Source organism: Pongo pygmaeus, chromosome 16 (genome assembly GCF_028885625.2).
Source record: "Pongo pygmaeus isolate AG05252 chromosome 16, NHGRI_mPonPyg2-v2.0_pri, whole genome shotgun sequence".
Lineage (NCBI taxonomy): Eukaryota > Metazoa > Chordata > Mammalia > Primates > Hominidae > Pongo > Pongo pygmaeus.
Genome location: NC_072389.2, coordinates 27330309 through 27347773, shown reverse-complemented (window position 1 = coordinate 27347773; position 17465 = coordinate 27330309). Strand labels below are relative to the sequence as shown.

At 42.0% G+C, this 17465-nt stretch overlaps 1 protein-coding gene across 1 annotated transcript in view; it reads right to left on the bottom strand.

The window, feature by feature from the left end:
- Nucleotides 1–17465, bottom strand: part of OCA2 (OCA2 melanosomal transmembrane protein) — a 347971-nt gene that overhangs the window by 315685 nt on the left and 14821 nt on the right. Inside the window, exon 2 of the mRNA XM_054452341.2 lies at nucleotides 14129–14376. Within this exon, the coding sequence (XP_054308316.1) occupies nucleotides 14129–14355 (227 nt within the window). The 5' untranslated portion in view covers nucleotides 14356–14376. The remainder of the gene's footprint in view (nucleotides 1–14128; nucleotides 14377–17465) is intronic.

The window sequence follows — 17465 nt, the reverse complement described above, 5'->3', positions numbered from 1 at the left end:
ATTGTATGCCTCAATCAGTATGCATCTGCCCTAGGCCTCTATAGTTTGTCAGACTCCCTGACAGTATCTTCAAACAATGCCCATCACTTTTCCAGCTTATGTTCTGAGTTAGGCAGAACAGAGCTCAGAGTCTTGTGTCAATCCTTCAGTGAGCCCACAGACAAATCACCAGAGCAAACGCAATAATTTACAGTTTCCACAACTCTTAGTGCTGGTTCTAAGAGTTTCTGCTTGTTTTCAACGTTTCTGGGGGTCGAATAAGAGCTTGGAACTGCTCACTTTGCCATTTTGCCGTCACTATTCCTCTGTAGTAAGTCATTGCTTTGGGGATTATTTTGTATCTAAAGATAAATTAGGGGGAAACTGTCATCTTAATTACGTTGTTTTCCAATCCATGAATATTGAAGCCTCTCTACTTATCTAAATCTTCTTTAAGTTCTCTCAGCAATATTTCATGTTGTTCAATTATGAGTCTTGCACTTCTTTTATTAAATTTAATCCTAAAAATGTGATTCTTCTTAATGCTTTTGTGAATGAAACAGTTTTCTTAATTTTATTTTCAGATTATTCATTACTAATATATAAAGACAATTAGTTTTTGTATATGTTGATTTATAAAACTGTCTTCATTCAGACATGATTATTTACTTAGAAAATACCCCATAAAAAAATCTACAAACAAAAAAGTTGCTATACTGAATAAGTTACTTTAGCAAGTTTGCAGAACACAAGATCAATGTACAAAAATCAATCCTGTTTTATGTACTAACATTGAACAAATGTAAATTGATGTTTTAAAACAACACCAAAAAATGAGCCATTTGGAGATAAATCTTACAAAATATGTCCAATACCTATCCACTGAAAACTATAAAATTTTGCTGAGAGAAATTAAATAATACCTAAATAAATGGAAAGATAAGCCATGTTCCTAGAGCAGAAGATTCAATATTTGAAACCAAAAATAAAATTCTAAGCCCCCTCAACCAACTAAAGGGAATCCTCCCCTTGGCCAAGGGAGTTTCAAAGAAACCTAAACAATCAGTTCAAGCCATGATGGGAAAGGGGGGTGGGAGGCATTAGATATGCCTCATTATACTCTCCTCCCATTGGAATTCAGGCACAGCTGATTAGCATTAACATTTAAAACAGAGACATTAAAACTGATGAAGCAGACTCTTTGTAGCAATAAGATACCAAATTCCAATCTGACCCTAATATAGCATCACATGACAGATAGCAGACCCTAAAAGAAAAGTATTTTGCCCCAAAATATATTTCTTTGACACCTTTTTAATGGCCCTACAAAGCTGTCTCTTGTGGGGCAATCTACATTCTGTAGAGAATCCCCTTCCCTTTCTGATCCTGAAGAGATTAGCTGAGAGTCTAGCACCTTTTAAAGGTCTAAACAGGAGACATTTGCCATCTATTGCATCTAAAGGTGGCCACCTATGAGATTTCATCTACTTAAAAAGAACTTCGGTCTCCACAACCTTATTCTAACCCAGACATTCCTTTCTATTGATTCCTTGGCTTTAGATAATAACTTAATTATTTCAACCAATTGCCGATCAAAAAACCTTTTAATCTACCTACAACCTGTAAACCCCCATTTCAAGTTGTCCCACCTTTTTGGATCAAACCAATGTGTACCTTACGTGTACTGATTGATGTCTGCCTGTAACTTTTGTCTCCGTAAAATGTATAAAATCAAGCTGTAACCTTGGACCTCCTGGGGTTGTGCCTACAGGTCATGGTCCTCACATTTGGCTCAGAATAAATCTCTTCAAATATTTTACAGTGTTTGGCTTTTCTCATCAACAATATTATTAAGATGTCAACTCTCCATAAATTCATCTTATAGACTCAATGCCATTCCAATAAAAATCCTACCAGGATCTTCTCTTTCTCTTTCTTTGTTAATCTAGCTAGGAGTCTTATCAATCTTACTTATTTTTTTGAAGGACAAACTTGGTTACATTGATCTTTTGTATGGATTTTTGCATCTCAATTTCATTAAGTTCTTCTCTAATTTTAATTATTTCTTTGGATTGGTTTGTTCCTTTCTCTCTAGTTCCTTTAGGTGTAAAGTTAGATTGTTAATTTGGGACCTTTCTAACTTCTTGATGAAGGCATTTAGAGCTATAATCTTTCTTCTTAACGCTGCATCTCAGAGATTTTTGAAGATTATGTCCTTATTTTCATTAATTTTAATGAAAATTAAAATTAATTTTAATTTTACTTAAAATTCATTTACTTTTTATTTCTACCTTAATTTTTATGTTCACTCAGGACTTATTCAGGAGTAAGTTGTTTAATTTCCATGTATTTTTGTAGTTTTCTGAGATCTTATTGGTATTTATTTCTATTTTCATTGCACTATGGTCTCAGAGTGTGCTTGGTATAATTTCAATTTCTTTTGAATTTATTGAAACTTGCTTTATGACTGAGAATGTGGCCAATCTTAGAATATGTTCCATATGCAGATGGGAAGAATGTATGTTCTGTGGTTGTTGGAGTGTTCTGCAGATGTCTATTAGGTCCAATTGGTCAAGTGTTGAGTTTACGTCCAGAGTTTTTTGGTTAGTTTTTTGACTTGGTGATCTATCTAACACTGTCAATAGGGTGTTGAAACTCCCACTATTACTGTGTGGTTCTGTAAGTCTTTTTACAGCTCAAGAAATTGTTTTATGAATCTGGGTGCTACACGGTTGGGTGCACAAATATTTAGGATAGTTAAGGTTTCTGGTTGGATTGTATCCTTACTATGTAATGCCCTTCATTGTCCTTCTTAATTTTTATTGGTTTAAAGACTGTTTTATCTGATGTAGGAATAGAGACTCCTGCTCTTTTTTATTTTCCATTTGCATGGTATATTTTACTCCACCCTTTTATTTTGAGCCTGTGGGTGTCGTTACATGTGAGAAAGAGAAGATCCAAATAAGCACAATCAGAAATGACAAAGATGACATTACAACTGATCCCACAGGATTACAAAAGATCTTCAGAGATGAGTATGAATAACTCTATGTACACAAGTTATAAAATCTAGAGGAAATGGATAAATTCCTGGAAGCACACAATCTCCCAAGACTGAATTAGGAAGAGATTGAAAACCTGAATAAACCAGTATCAACATCTGAAAGAACCTATCAACCAAAAAAAGCCCTGGGCCAGATGGATTCATAGCCAAATTCTACCAGAAGTACAAAGAAGAACTGATATCAATACTACTCAAACTATTCCAAAAAATCAAGAAGGAGGGGCTCTGCCCCAACTCACTCTATTAAGCCAGCATCAGCCTGATACCAAAATCTAGCAGAGACACAATGAAAAGAGAAAACTTCAGAACAATATCCCTCATGAACATAGATGCAGAAGTCCTCGACAAAATACTAGCAAATAAAATCAAGTAGCACATCAGAAAGTTAATATGCCACAATCAAGTAGGCTTTATTCCTGTGACACAAGACTGTTTCAACGTAGACAAATCAATAAATGTGTTTCACCACATAAACAGAATCAAAAGCAAAATTGTGTGATCATCTCAATAGATGCAGAAAAAGCTTTGGATAAAATCCAACAGCCCCTCATCATAAAAATCCTCAACAGACTAGGCACTGAAGGAATGTACCTCATAATACTGAGAGCCATCTATGACAAACCTACAACCAGCATCATACTGAATGGGCAAAAGCTCAAACTATTCCCCTTGAGAGCTGGAACAAGACAAGGATGCACATTTTCACCACTCCTATTCAACAGAGTACTAGAAATTCTAGCCAAAGCAGTCAGGCAAGAGGAAGAAGTAACAGCCATCCAAACAAGAAAAGAGGAAGTCAAGCTATCTCTCTTCACAGACAATATGATCCTATACTTAGAAAATCCTAAAGACTCCTAGAATTGATAAATGACTTTAGTAAAATTTCAAGATACAAAATCAAATGTACAAAAATCAGCAGCATTTCTATACAGCAATAAAGTCCAGACTGGGAGTGAAATGAAGAACACAATCCCACTTACACTAGCCACAAAGAAAATGAAACACCTAGGAATACAGCTAACCAAGGACTTGAAATATTTCTATAAGCACTACAAAACATTGCTGAAAGAAATCAGAGATGACGCAAATAAATAGAAAAACATTCGTGCTCACGGACTGGAATAATCAATATCATAAAAATGTCCATACTGCCCAAAGCAATGTACAGATTCAATGCTATTCCTATCAAACTACCAATGTTCTTTACAGATTTAGAAAAAACACTATTCTAAAATCTATATGGAACCAAAAAAAGAGACCGAATTGCCAAAGCAATCTTAAAGCAAAAAGAACACAGCTGGAGGCATCACGCTACCCAACTTCAAACTACACAATAGAGCCACAGAAACCAAACAGCTTGGTACTGGCACAAAAACAGACACACAGACCACTGGAACAGAACAGAAAACTCATAAATAAAACCTGACACCTACATCTATCTGATCTTTGACATGGCCAATATAAACAAACAATGAGGAGAGGACTCCCTATTCAATAAATGGTGCTGGGATAACTGGCTAGCCATATGCAGAAGATTGAAGCTAGACCCCTACCTTTCACCATATATAAAAAGTAACGCAAAATAGATTAAAGATTTAAATATAAGACCTCAAACTATAGAAACCCTGGAAGACAACTTAGGAAATACTCTTCTTGACATCAGCCGTGGCAAATAATTTTTGGCTAAGTCCTCAAGAGCAATTGCAACAAAAATTGACAAGTGGGACCTAATTAAACTCAAGAGCTTCTGCACAGCAAAATGAACTATCAACAGGGTAAACAGACAACCTACAGAATGAGAGAAGATACTCACAAACTATGCATCTGACAAAGGCCTAATATCCGGAATCTATAAGGAACTTAAACAAATCAACAAGCAAAAAACAAGTAACCCCAGCTGGGCACAGTGGCTCACACCTGTAATCCCAGCACTTTGGGAGGCCGAAGCAGGCAGATCACCAGGTCAGGAGATGGAGACCATCCTGGCTAACACGGTGAAACCCCGTCTCTACTAAAAATACAAAAAAATTAGCTGGGCTGGGTCTTCTCAGGCAGGGCAGAGTGTTGAATCTGGGCTATCATCTCCACCACATTGACTATTAGAATATAGTGGAGAAGGCCAGGTGCGGTGGCTCATGCCTGTAATCCCAGCACTTTGGGAGGCCGAGGTGGGAGGATCACAAGGTCAGGAGATCAAGACCATCCTGGCTAACACGGTGAAACCCCATCTCTACTAAAAATACAAAAAAATTAGCTGGGCGTGGTGGCGGGCGCCTGTAGTCCCAGCTACTTGGAAGGCTGAGGCAGGAGAATGGCGTGAACCTGAAAGGCAGAGCTTGCAGTGAGCTGAGATCGCATCACTGCACTCCAGCCTGGGCGACAGAGCAAGATTCTGTCTCAAAAAAAAAAAAAAACAAGTAAACCCATCAAAAAATGGCAAAGGAGGTGAACAGACACTTCTCAAAAGAAGACATACAAGTGGTGAACAAACATATGAAAAAGCGCTCAGCATCACTAATCACCAGAGAGATGCAAATCAAAACCACAATGAGATACCATCTCACACCAGTCGGAATGGTTATTATTTGAAAAATCAAAAAATAACAGATGCTGGTGAGGCTACAGAGAAAAGGGAATCCTTATGCACTGCTGGCGGGAATGCAAATTAGTCCAGCTACTGTGCAAAGCAGGCTGGAGATTTCTTAAAGAACTTAAAACAGAGCTACCATTAAACCCAGCAATCCCATTATTGGGTAGATATGCAAAAGAAAAATCATTCTACCAAAAATACATGCACTCATATGTTCATCACTGCACTACTCATAATAACAAAGACATGGAACCAACCCAGGTGTCCATCAGTGCTAGACTGGATAAAGAAAATGTGGTTCATATACATCATGGAATGCTATGCAGCCATAAAAAAGAGTAAAATCCGCCAGGCACGGTGGCTCACACCTGTAAACCCAGCACTTTGGGAGGCGGAGGTGGGTAGATCACCTGAGGTCAGGAGTTTGAGACCAGCCTGGCCAACACGGTGAAACTCCGTCTCTATTAAAAATACAAAAATTAGCTGGGCGTGGTGGCGAGCAACTGTAATCCCAGCTGCTTGGGAGGCTGAGGCGAGATAATCGCTTGAACCCGGGAGGTGGAGGTTGCAGTGAGCAAAGATCGCACCACTGCATTCCAGCCTGGGCAACAAGAGCAAAACTCCATCTCAAAAAAAAAGAATGAAATCATCATCTTTGCAGTAACATAGATGGAGCTGGAGGCTATAACCCTAAACAAATTAATGCAGGAACAGAAAACCAAATACCTCATGTTCTAACTTATAAATGGGAGCTAAGCATTGAGCACACATGGACATGAGTGTAGGAACAACAGACACTGTGGAATACTAGAGGATGAAGGAAGGGGGAGTGGGTTAAAAAAATAAAAACTACTTATCAGGTACTAGACTCATGACCTAGGTGGCGGGATCCATACTCCAGACCTCAACATCACATAATATTCTCATGCAACAAATCTGCACATGGGTGCCTCCGTATCTAAAATAAACGTTGAATTTTAAATTTTTACACACACTGTATGATTTCATTTATATAACATTATCAAAATGGCAAAATTATAGAGATGAAAAACAGATCAGTGATTTCCAGGGGTTAGAGATGGCAGGGGGAGGGGTATGTAACTTAAGGGTTTGTGTGAGGGTTTTCTGTATGGAATCTGAGATTATGATGAAATAGGTCTATATCTTGATTATGGTAGGGGTTACATAAAGCTACACAAGTGATAAAATGACAGACAGACACACACACAGACAGTACAAAAAAAAATCCCAGCAGGAATGTTACGTAAATCAACAAAATGATAGCATTTATATGAGAAGGCAAGTGGCATCGAATAGCCAAAGCAATCTTGAGAAAGAACCATGTTGGAGGACTCACACCATTTGATTTCAGAACTCTTTATAAAGATTCAAGACAGTGTGATATTCATGACATGATAATCACATAGACTGATGGAACAGAATAGAGAGTTCAGGGGGCCAGGCACGGTGGCTCACGCCTGTAATCCTAGCACTTTGGGAGGCCGAGGCGGGTGGATCACTTGAGGACAGGAGTTTGAAACCAGCTGGCCAACATAGTGAAACCCTATCTCTACTAAAAATACAAAAAAATTGACCAGGCACGGTGGCTCACGCCTGTAATCCCAGCACTTTGGGAGGCCAAGGTGAGCAGATCACGAGGTCAGGAGATCGAGACCATCCTGGTGAACACAGTGAAACCCCGTCTCTACTAAAAATACAAAAAATTAGCCAGGCGTGGCGGCGGGCCCCTGTAGTCCCAGCTAATCAGGAGGTTGAGGCAGGAGAATGGCGTGAACCCGGGAGGCGGAGCTTGCAGTGAGCCGAGATCACACCACTGCACTCCAGCCTGGGCAACAGAGCAAGACTCCATCTCAAAAAAAAAAAAAAATAATACAAAAAAAGTAGCTGGGCGCCGTGGTGGGCACCTATAATCCCAGCTACTTGGGAGGCTGAGGCAGGAGAATCACTTGAACCCAGAAGGCAGAGGTTGCAGTAAGCCGAGATAACACCACAGCACTACAGCTGGGCACAGAGCGAGACTCCGTCTCAAAAAAGAATAGAGAGTTCAGAAGTAAATCAATAGATAAATGGACAATGTATTTTTGACGAAGATACAAGGCAATTTAATGGACAAAGGAGTCTTTTCAACAAACGGTGCTGGAACAACTGGACATCTATAAGCAAAATATAAATAAACCCAGCAGCATATGCAAAATTTCACTCAAAATGGATTATATGCCTAAATGTAAAACCTAAAACTACAACATTTCTAAAAGAACAAACAGGAGAAAATCTTTGTGATCTTGGGTTAAGCAAAGATTTCTTAGATACAACACCAAAAGTATACTCCATAAAAGAACAATTGATAAATTGGATGACATCAAAATTAAAATTTTCTGCTCTCCAAGAGAGACCAAAAAATAATTATGCAAAGACAAACACAAACTGTCAGAAAATAATTGGGAAAAATGCATTTTATAAAAAAAGTTGTGTTGAGAATATATAATGAGTCACAAACCCCATAATAAGAAAACAAGCAGACCTCACTCTCCAAATATATAAAACTATAATAAGGTGCCTCTAAATACTTATTAAAAAATAGCTAAAATTAAAAGTACAGTCAATATTAAGTGCTGACAATGACGCAGAGGACTGGAGCTCTCATGCATTGCTGGTGAAAATGCAAAATGGTACAGCTTCCTTGGAAAGCAGTTGGCCATTGCTTAGACGGTTAAACATATATGTATCAAATAACTCAGCAATCTCATTCTTAGGCATTTATCCAAGGGAAATTAAAATTTACATTCACATAAAAACCTGTATGCCAATGCTTATACTGGTTTTATTCATAATTACCAAAACTTGGGAACAATCCAAGTGCCCTTCAAGAGGAGAATGAATAAACAGAGTGTGATATGTCCACACAACTCCACTCAGCAACAAAAAGAAACACAACTTGGATGAAGCTCAAATGCATTATACTAAGTAAAAGAACCAAACTCAATGGTTCCACTTATTTGACATGCTTGAAACAGGCAAAAATGTAGAAACAGAAAACAGATTGATGGTTAACAAGTGCTGACAGGAAGAGGAAGCAGCCAAAGGAGTTTTTGTGGGGTGATAGAAATATTCCAGATCTTGATTTGCTGACAATTACACAATTGTATGCATTTGTCAAAACTCATAGATCTACTCACCATTTCTGGTGAAATTATACCTCAATTAAAAATACATAAAATAATAGCTTTGAGCAATCTGCAACAGCACTGATAGCGTTTACAACATATTGTTACATTTAAGAAACTACAAAGCAAGAGATACACTCTGAGCACAATTATGTAAAAACTTGTGTTACATATGGGAAAGACCAGAAGGGAACACAGATAAATGCAAGCAGACAGTAATGATTGTGTTAGGGGCATGACTCTGTGTTCTCCCTTCGACCTCCAAATTTTCAGCAATATATTTATTTTCACTTGATAATGAAAAACAGTAACCAATCCATGACAGATGTAAACGCTGTCTTAAATAATTTATCTTCATTATTTTTAACACATCCTCTCTAATTTGCTTCCCTGTCCAACGTGCCATCAAATATATTCCTGCTAAGTGAAAGACCGAAAGGTAATTAGCTAATTTTGAAAGGGCAAATTTTAAGGTCAATTAATTCCTGATTTGTGAAAACAATTAGAAAAAATTAATTACATTTTCCACTGATTAGAAATAAACCTTCCCACGCAATCTTGCCTTTAAAAAAAATAGATAATTTAAGTCTGTCAATCTGACAACCAATTGTATTTAAGTACATCTGTCATTCTTACACACTATTTTGAGATACAAAAAAAATTGATTCAAAATTTTCTGAGATTTAATTAGGCAAAGCGAATGGGAAAGAGAGAGTGCAGAGAGTGGGGAAGTCTGCATGTCACTGTGCTTAATTTTTTTTTTTGAGACGGAGTTTCGTACTTGTTGCCTAGGCTGCAGTGCAATGGTGCGATCTCAGCTTACTGCAACCTCAGCCTTCCAGGTGCAAGCGATTCTCCTGCCACAGCCTCCGGAGTAGCTGGGATTACAGGCATGTGCCACCAGGCCCGGATAATTTTGTATTTTTAGTAGAGACGGGGTTTCTCCATGTTGGTCAGGCTGGTCTCGAACTCCTGACCTCAGGTGATCCACCTGCCTCAGCCTCCCGAAGTGCTGGGATTACAGGCGTGAGCCACCGCATCCAGCCCTGTGCTTAGTTTTTTATGAATAAAATTAGCATATTAGATTAAAAAATTCATCTTTAATTTGGCAATTTTGTTTGTTCCACGTCATTACGATTGTATGGACAAGACATATTCCTCTAACAAAAGGGTGGAAGTCCTCAGCTAGGACAGGGGAAACAGCCCTGAGGAATGTCCAGCAGCGTTCCAGGGCTGGACATACACAGCAGGCACAGGGTCCCAAAGACAAGGGTTGAGGTACCCAGAGAATGAAGTCTGCTTTCTCCATGTCTTTGTGGTTGGTTCCCTCTGTTATAGGACTACTATTAAAGGAGGGTAAAACCGTGACTCACGTCCCAATATAAAATGAATGCAGGTCAATATTTTGTTTAACTCATCAATTAGAAGAAACTGATAAGATGCAAAAAACCACACACACATGGGCAATTAGAAATGCTGAATTGGGCCGGAAGTGGTGGCTCATGCCTATAATCCCAGCACTTTTGGAGGCTGAGGCAGGTGGATCACGAGGTCAGGAGATCAAGACCATCCTGGCCAACATGGTGGAACCCCGTCTCTACTAAATATACAAAAATTAGCCGGATGCGGTCGCGAGTGCCTGTAGTCCCAGCTCCTCGGGAGGCTGAGGCAGGAGAATCGCCTGCACCTGGGATGCAGAGGTTGCAGTGAGCCGAGATTGCACCATTGCACTCCAGCCTGGGTGACAACGTTGAATTGGACTTACAAATAAATGCAAAACTGGACAATGCATTCCACGGACACAATCCAACTTTACTTCTAGGGAAAAGAGTCATTTGCATTATTGTCAGCTTTCTGATCAGTTGCAAACAGTGAAAGATGCAGATAACCTGGAAGGACTCCAGACCTCCCTTCACTTCCTATAAAAGACACCAATCATCTTTGTGTTCCATTTCCAACTTTTTCACAACAATTTCCTTCATCACTATTCATCTCTGGGGTTGGTGATGCCTGAGTGGCTCCCAAGAATTGGCCTGCTGCTACTCACACCCTCCAGCAATCCCATCCCTGAGTGTGGGCTGGACCTGGTGACTGGCTTCTAACCAACAGAATACAGAAGAAGGGATGGTGTCACTCCATGATTAGGTCACAAAAGACTGTCCCTTGTGCCTGCCCAGATGGAGTGGGCCCCTGGCAAGGAGCTGAGGTGGCCTCCAGTCAACAGCCAGCAAGGAACTGAGGCCATCCATCCAACAGCCCAGGAAGAACCACGCCAGGCCAGCAACCACACAGATGAGCTCAGAACCGGACCTTGCTCCAGCTGAACACTGAGATGCTATGGCTAGAGCCATACATGACAACTTGTCCCAGCCTAAGAAGACCCTGAGCAGAGGACCTAGGTCAGCTGTGCCCAGATTTCTGACCCATGAAACTGAGAAAATAAATATGTACTCTTTTAAGCTGCTAAGTTTGGGAGAAATTTGTTACCTGGCAATAGATCCTGAATTCACTCTTCCTTCCAGCTTTCTTTATATGTATATCCTGCCTTGTTTCACACAGATTTTAATCATTTTAAGAAAATACCTAGTAATCAGTTTGTGCACAGGTGATGTAACTGACCCAAGAAATTGCACCTGAGCTGCCTGGGAGCCAAAGGAAAAAGGGGACATGGCAGGCTACAGCCTCTGCCTGCTTCTCTCCTGCACAAACGACAGAAAACCAGGCTACAAGGGGATGATTCCCTGAGAGCTAAAACATAGGCCAGTACAGTCCCCTAAATTACCTTTTCAACAGTCTGAAGCAATCTATTTGCAGCATCTCATAGTGTCCTTTCGTTCTGCTCATTCTCTTCACAACTGAACCCGTAACAGATAAGTTTGACTTCATTGAGGCTAAGGGGTTTGCTGGTTTCCACATACCTAAGACTCCCACCTATGGTAGATTCAAAGACTTACATATCTTTTCTCTGATAAGAATACTGTTGTTGTTTTTTTTTCATTTTCTGCCTATTTTCATGAAACAAGAAGGGCAAAATGTAATAAAACCCTTCAGTAACCTTTGGCCTGAGATGACAGTGCTAGGATACTGTGTACATGGCCACCAGGCGACATGGCCACACACCTGCCCAGGAGTGTGCTGTTTCAGGGGGCTCACCTAGGATCATGTGGGCAACAGCCTGTGCCCTCCACACTCAGACATTCACACCAGTGAGCCCTTCCCCCGAGAGCCCTCACTGGGTGGGTTGGGCCAACACGCCATTCTCCTCATGGTGCTGAGAGCTGCGGTTCCCTGTCGCTCCTCCTCCTGGGAGAAGCTCCGCATGGGAGGTGCTGCTCACTCATGAGGGCTCATGCCTGCGGACAAGGGTGACACCTTCTGGCATCTCCACACTCAGCCTAGGTAGTTGCCAGTGCCATCCCGACACCCCCCCGCCATGCCCTGGGCAGGCTGTGGGGTCAGGGCACCCTCAACCCTCGCTTCACTGGACCACCACACCTGCCAGCTCCTGCCCCCATGTGCCTGTGCCTGTCAGCACCTCTCCACGCTCTCCTTCCTCCTCCACCCAGAATCCTGCCTGGCTGCCCAGGGCCTCCTGCCTGTGGAGCTCATGACAGGCCACAGTCTGCCCTTGGTACACTATACATCGAAGCAAGAAGTGAGGTCAAAGAACTTGGAACATATGCAACATATGCTCTTCTGGTTTTCCCAATTCTTGTCTCACTGGAAGCTGAACATTACCTTCCATCACTCACATCCTGGCTGGGACAATCCTGCTGCCTCATCTGCCTCCCCATGCACAGGCCACACAGTCCTTCCGGCCATATTAGACACTTCCCAACAAAACACTCTTTAAAGAAAAGGAAAAGGCAAGCCTCTCGCTGGGAGAAGATCCTGAAACATGGGACCAGAGAAGGTTAATACTCAGAATATTCAATATGAATCTGGGGGGAACAGACACATTCAGTATATAACAAAGAACATTTGCTGCAGGCTGTTTTTAATAGCACATACTGGGGGGTGAGGAGCAGAAACTGAAAAGCCGCCAACAGGAGAACATCTATGAATGTTCACATAATGAAATTCTATGCAAGGAGTTCACACGAATGAACCAGAGCTACAGGCTTCAGCGCAGAGAAACCTCAAAACACGTTGCCAAAGAGAGCAACTCAAAGTTTCACCACTTGCAAAAGGACAGCGTAGACTATAAGTCAATAGAAACATTCAGTGAAAGATGAGCACGCACGCTGGGGAGCTCCCCCTGGAGCGGGCAGGATGACAGCAGCAGCATGCACCACACCCGCATGCAATTCTGTGGGGCTTTGTTAAAGGCTGGAGAGACCATCAGTACTGCAGGGGTCGGGGCTCTGGCTGTGGGAATGAGGATCCTCAGATCTGCCATGTAATGGACATGGCCCAACAAAGACAGGCAGAGACACCTACTCATAGGATGCTGCTTTTCTCATTACAAGGACATCTGTGTGAACTGCAAATTATGGGTTTGCAGTATAAGCATTGACATGTAAAAACCATTCATTGTCTTTACATAAGTAAATATTCAAAGATGTATCCAATTTTTTCTTAAAGAATGAAATCATGTCTTTTGCAGCAACATGGATGTAGCTGGAGGCCATTATCCAAGCGAATTAACCCACGAACAGGGAACCAAATACCACATATTCTCATGACAAGTGGGCGCTAACCCCCAGATGCACATAGACATAAAGAAGGCAGCAGGGGACACTCAAGACCACACAGGGGCGGGAGGAGGGAGGATGGAAAAGTAACTATTGGGTACCATGCTGACTACCCGGGTGATCAGTCGTACCCCAAACCTCAGCATCACATAATATACCCAGGTAACAAACCTGCACATTTAACCCCTGAATCTAAAATAAAAGTTGAAATTATTTTTAAATTTCCTTTTATGTAAATTCTGACTTTTCTGACATAAAAACAATACTCAGTTAATTCACTTGCTATATGTATAGAAATAAGGCATGCCCTAAGAGACATATGCTTTCCAAAATTGCAGAATAATTGCAATACCTTAAATAATATACTCAGTGTTAAGTTTTCATGCTACAAACTCTCTTTTCTATTTTTATTATCTTTTGGAGCTAAATTAAGTTCATCATATTTTACAAATATCAGTCATCAAAAACTAAGTCACGAAAGAGATCTAATGCTGGAAAAATTCTTGCAAAATTTCTGGAAATTTTTCCCACAACAAACGTGGGGGAACGATGCTCACGGAAACCCAATCTGTGTGAAGTCCACATTTATAAGAAGATGGCACTATTTTAAACTCACCTCCCTTTTGTGAGGAATGAAGCAAACTCCTGGCCTGCAGGAGCCCAAGAGCTCTGCCCGGTGGCCCCGCTGGAGCAGGAGTGCGAGGGGTCAGCCCCGTCGGCTCCCCGCGGAGGCCTGCCCTTGCCGGCTGCAAGTTCAGCGAGTCCAGTGGGCACGGACGTCTGCAAGAGCTCCACTGCCGGCGCGCCGGGGTACCGCCTGCCGTCTCTGCCCTCCAGATGCATGCTCCACTGCCAGTCTTCTCTCTAGGGCAGCCAGAAAGAAACCACTCTTGATGAAAGGCACACTGGGACTAACGTTTGCACCTTGGGAGTCCGTACAGTAGGAAGGTTGCTTCTACGGAGGCGGTCCCAGAGTTCCAGCATCCCAACCACGCAAGAGCATTTCACACCAGTGAGAAGTGAAGCCAGCTGGACTTCCTGGGTGGAGTGGGGACTTGGAGAACTTTTCTGTCTAGCTAAAGGATTGTAAATGCACCAATCAGTGCTCTGTGTCTAGCTAAAGGATTGTAAACGCACCAATCGGCACTCTATCAAATGGACCAATCAGCACTCTGTAAAGTGGACCAATCAGCACTCTGTAAAATGGACCAATCAGCAGGACATAGGCGGGGACAAATAAGGCAATAAAAAGCTGACCACCCCCCACCCCCACCCCGCTGGACTCCCTTTCTAATTTGTGGGTACTTTTGTTCTTTGGCTCTTCACAGTAAATCTTGCTGCTGCTCACTCTTTGGGTCTGTGCCACTTTTAAGAGCTGTAACACTCACTGCAAAGGTCTGCAGCATCGTTCTTGAAGTCAGGGAGACCAAGAACCCACCAGAAGGAACCAACTCCGGACACCTTAGCAGTGGCTTAAGTGTTCAGCAACAGAGAGCTAGTTAAGTAAATTGTGATGTGTGCACAGCATGAAATTCAGTGCTACATTAAAAATGAGTTAAGAGATGGTTCTTGCTAGGGGGCAATGCTAAGGATGTGGAAAGAATAAGCACAAGTGGTACACTCTGATGTTTTTATTGAAATAAATATGTATAAATTGCATATGTAGAACAGAGGCCCAAAAGACACACCCTCCAAAACATGGCTACCTCTGGATGGCGAAAGTGCCCACGAGGGTCCTTTTCCTTTGGTTTTGTCTCGTCTATGATTTTTACATTTTTTGCATTTAGCAAATTAATACTTTTCTGGTGAGAATATAATAATGCCTATGATAAAAGTAAGAACTATTCCCATACTTGTAAAGTTATGCTGTCCTACTTTGGGGCTTATATTTCAAACCATTTACCATTTTATTTTTTACATTTTCAAGCATCCTACAGCACCAGAAATGACCTTTGGCCTTGCAGCCGCTTGGTTTGCTGTCCAGGGTTGCCGTGAAGCCAGGACTTACTGTGCACTTTGGCCAAGCAGGATTTCTGGCGCTGAGATGCAAAGGCACATGCTAGGGCTGGAGTTAGCACAGTAGTGCATCGCCACTCCTAATCGCGTGTTTCACATACAGTCTTCACAATGCCCCATGAGCATAGAATTCCAGTGGGCCCAGGATGACGGGAGTTTGCTGAGACTCAAAGCAAGTACAAGACGTGTCATGTCTGCAGCTGAGTAAGCCAAGCACTGATAGCCCCAGACGCACACTTCCTGGTAGAGCCAGAACTTACTTCAAATATAGAAAGACATGACATTCGAAGAAACCTGAACGACAAAGGAAGTCCACATATGCTTCTCAGCATTGTTATTTCCCTGCTTTAACCAACCACTTATGCTGAGAGTGATCACTCACAAACCAGTGAGCCGAAGGCAGCCCATGTCAGCAGAATGTTCTTGTATCATAAAAGTGAGATAAAGCAGTTGCATTGGTTTTAGACAATGGCTCCACTGCCTGGTAAGAACAAAGTACAAATGTACATACCAGCTACAAAAAAGTTGTCTGATTTCACAACTTTTTTCCACACACGAGCTAAATGTTTCAATATTTTCATTTAAAACTGATGTGGCATGATATAAAGATGACTAGTAAAAGTAATGCTAACAATTTAAAATTTAATTTTTTTTATTTAGAATAATGACATTAAATACCAATTTAAAAGCACCATGAGAAGCCCAGAGAGAGAGACTATGGATGAAAGGAGAAAACTTTATCCTTACCATTAATGGCATTTTCCCTGGTTTTTGAACAAAGGGCCCCACAAATTATGTAACTGGTCCTGCTGAGACTTTAGAGGGGGTCCTTCTGCTCTCCATTGACAATTCCAGGGCACCATTGCCCCTCCTAAAACACCCAGCTTCTTTAGAAGAACATGCCATTGGAATTGTCGCAGACTGAATGTGCATGTGCCCTCCAACTAACTCAGAGGCTGAAACCCTCCCCTGTAATGGGATGGTATTCAGAGGTGGGGTCTCAGGGAGGTGACTGGGATTTGGAGAGGCCCTGAGGGTAGAGCTCTCATGAATCAGCTCCAGACCCTTCTGAGAGTCGCGGGAGAGCTCAGCTCCTCTCTCCACCATGTGTGGACACGGCGAAAAGATACTGTCTGTGAACCAGGAGGTGGGCCCTCCCCAGACACTGAATCTGTTGGTGCTGTGCCTCACAGTTTGGGTGCCTCCCAAACTGTGAGAAATTATGTTTGTGGCATAAGTCATCAGTTTATGGTGTTTTGTTACAGCAGCATGAATGGACTCACAGAGGAACATACCACCCACCCTTAGTGCAACAAATGTCCATTCTTTTTCAGGCCATGTCCCTTCTCCAAGACCTCACTCCCTTCTTTCCCGGTGGAGCCTCTGTGGTCCAGCAAACACCCTCCTCTTACTTGCCTCAACTCATTCTCTCAAACTTACCTGATAAACGAGTTTTTTATTGCTTCAAAACAAATCACCACAAAGTGTACCTGTTAAAAAGCACACACGTGTATAATCTCAGAGTTTCTGTGAGTCAAGGCCAGGGTGGCTCAACTGGGTTGTCTGCTTGGGATCTCAAGGGGCCACTGGGCTGTGATCTCATCTAGAAGCTCAACTGGGGAAAAATCTGCTGCCAAGGTCACTCAGTGCAGACAGGATCCATGTCCTGGTGGCTGCAGGACTCAGGGCCACAGCTTCTTGCTGGCTGTGGGCCAGCAAGAAGTTTACGGTGTTTTGTTACAGGAGGCCCCCTCAGAGGCCCCCTTCACCCCAACAGGCTCCTGCATCCTCACCATGTGGGCTCCTCCAGTATGTCTGCTTGCCTTATCAGGCAACAAGGAGCATCTGGAGAGCGAGCAGCAGTGAGGCAGAGTTTTATAGGCTATTACGTGTCAGGGGGACATCCACCACTTTGCTGTATTCTGTCAGCTGGAGGT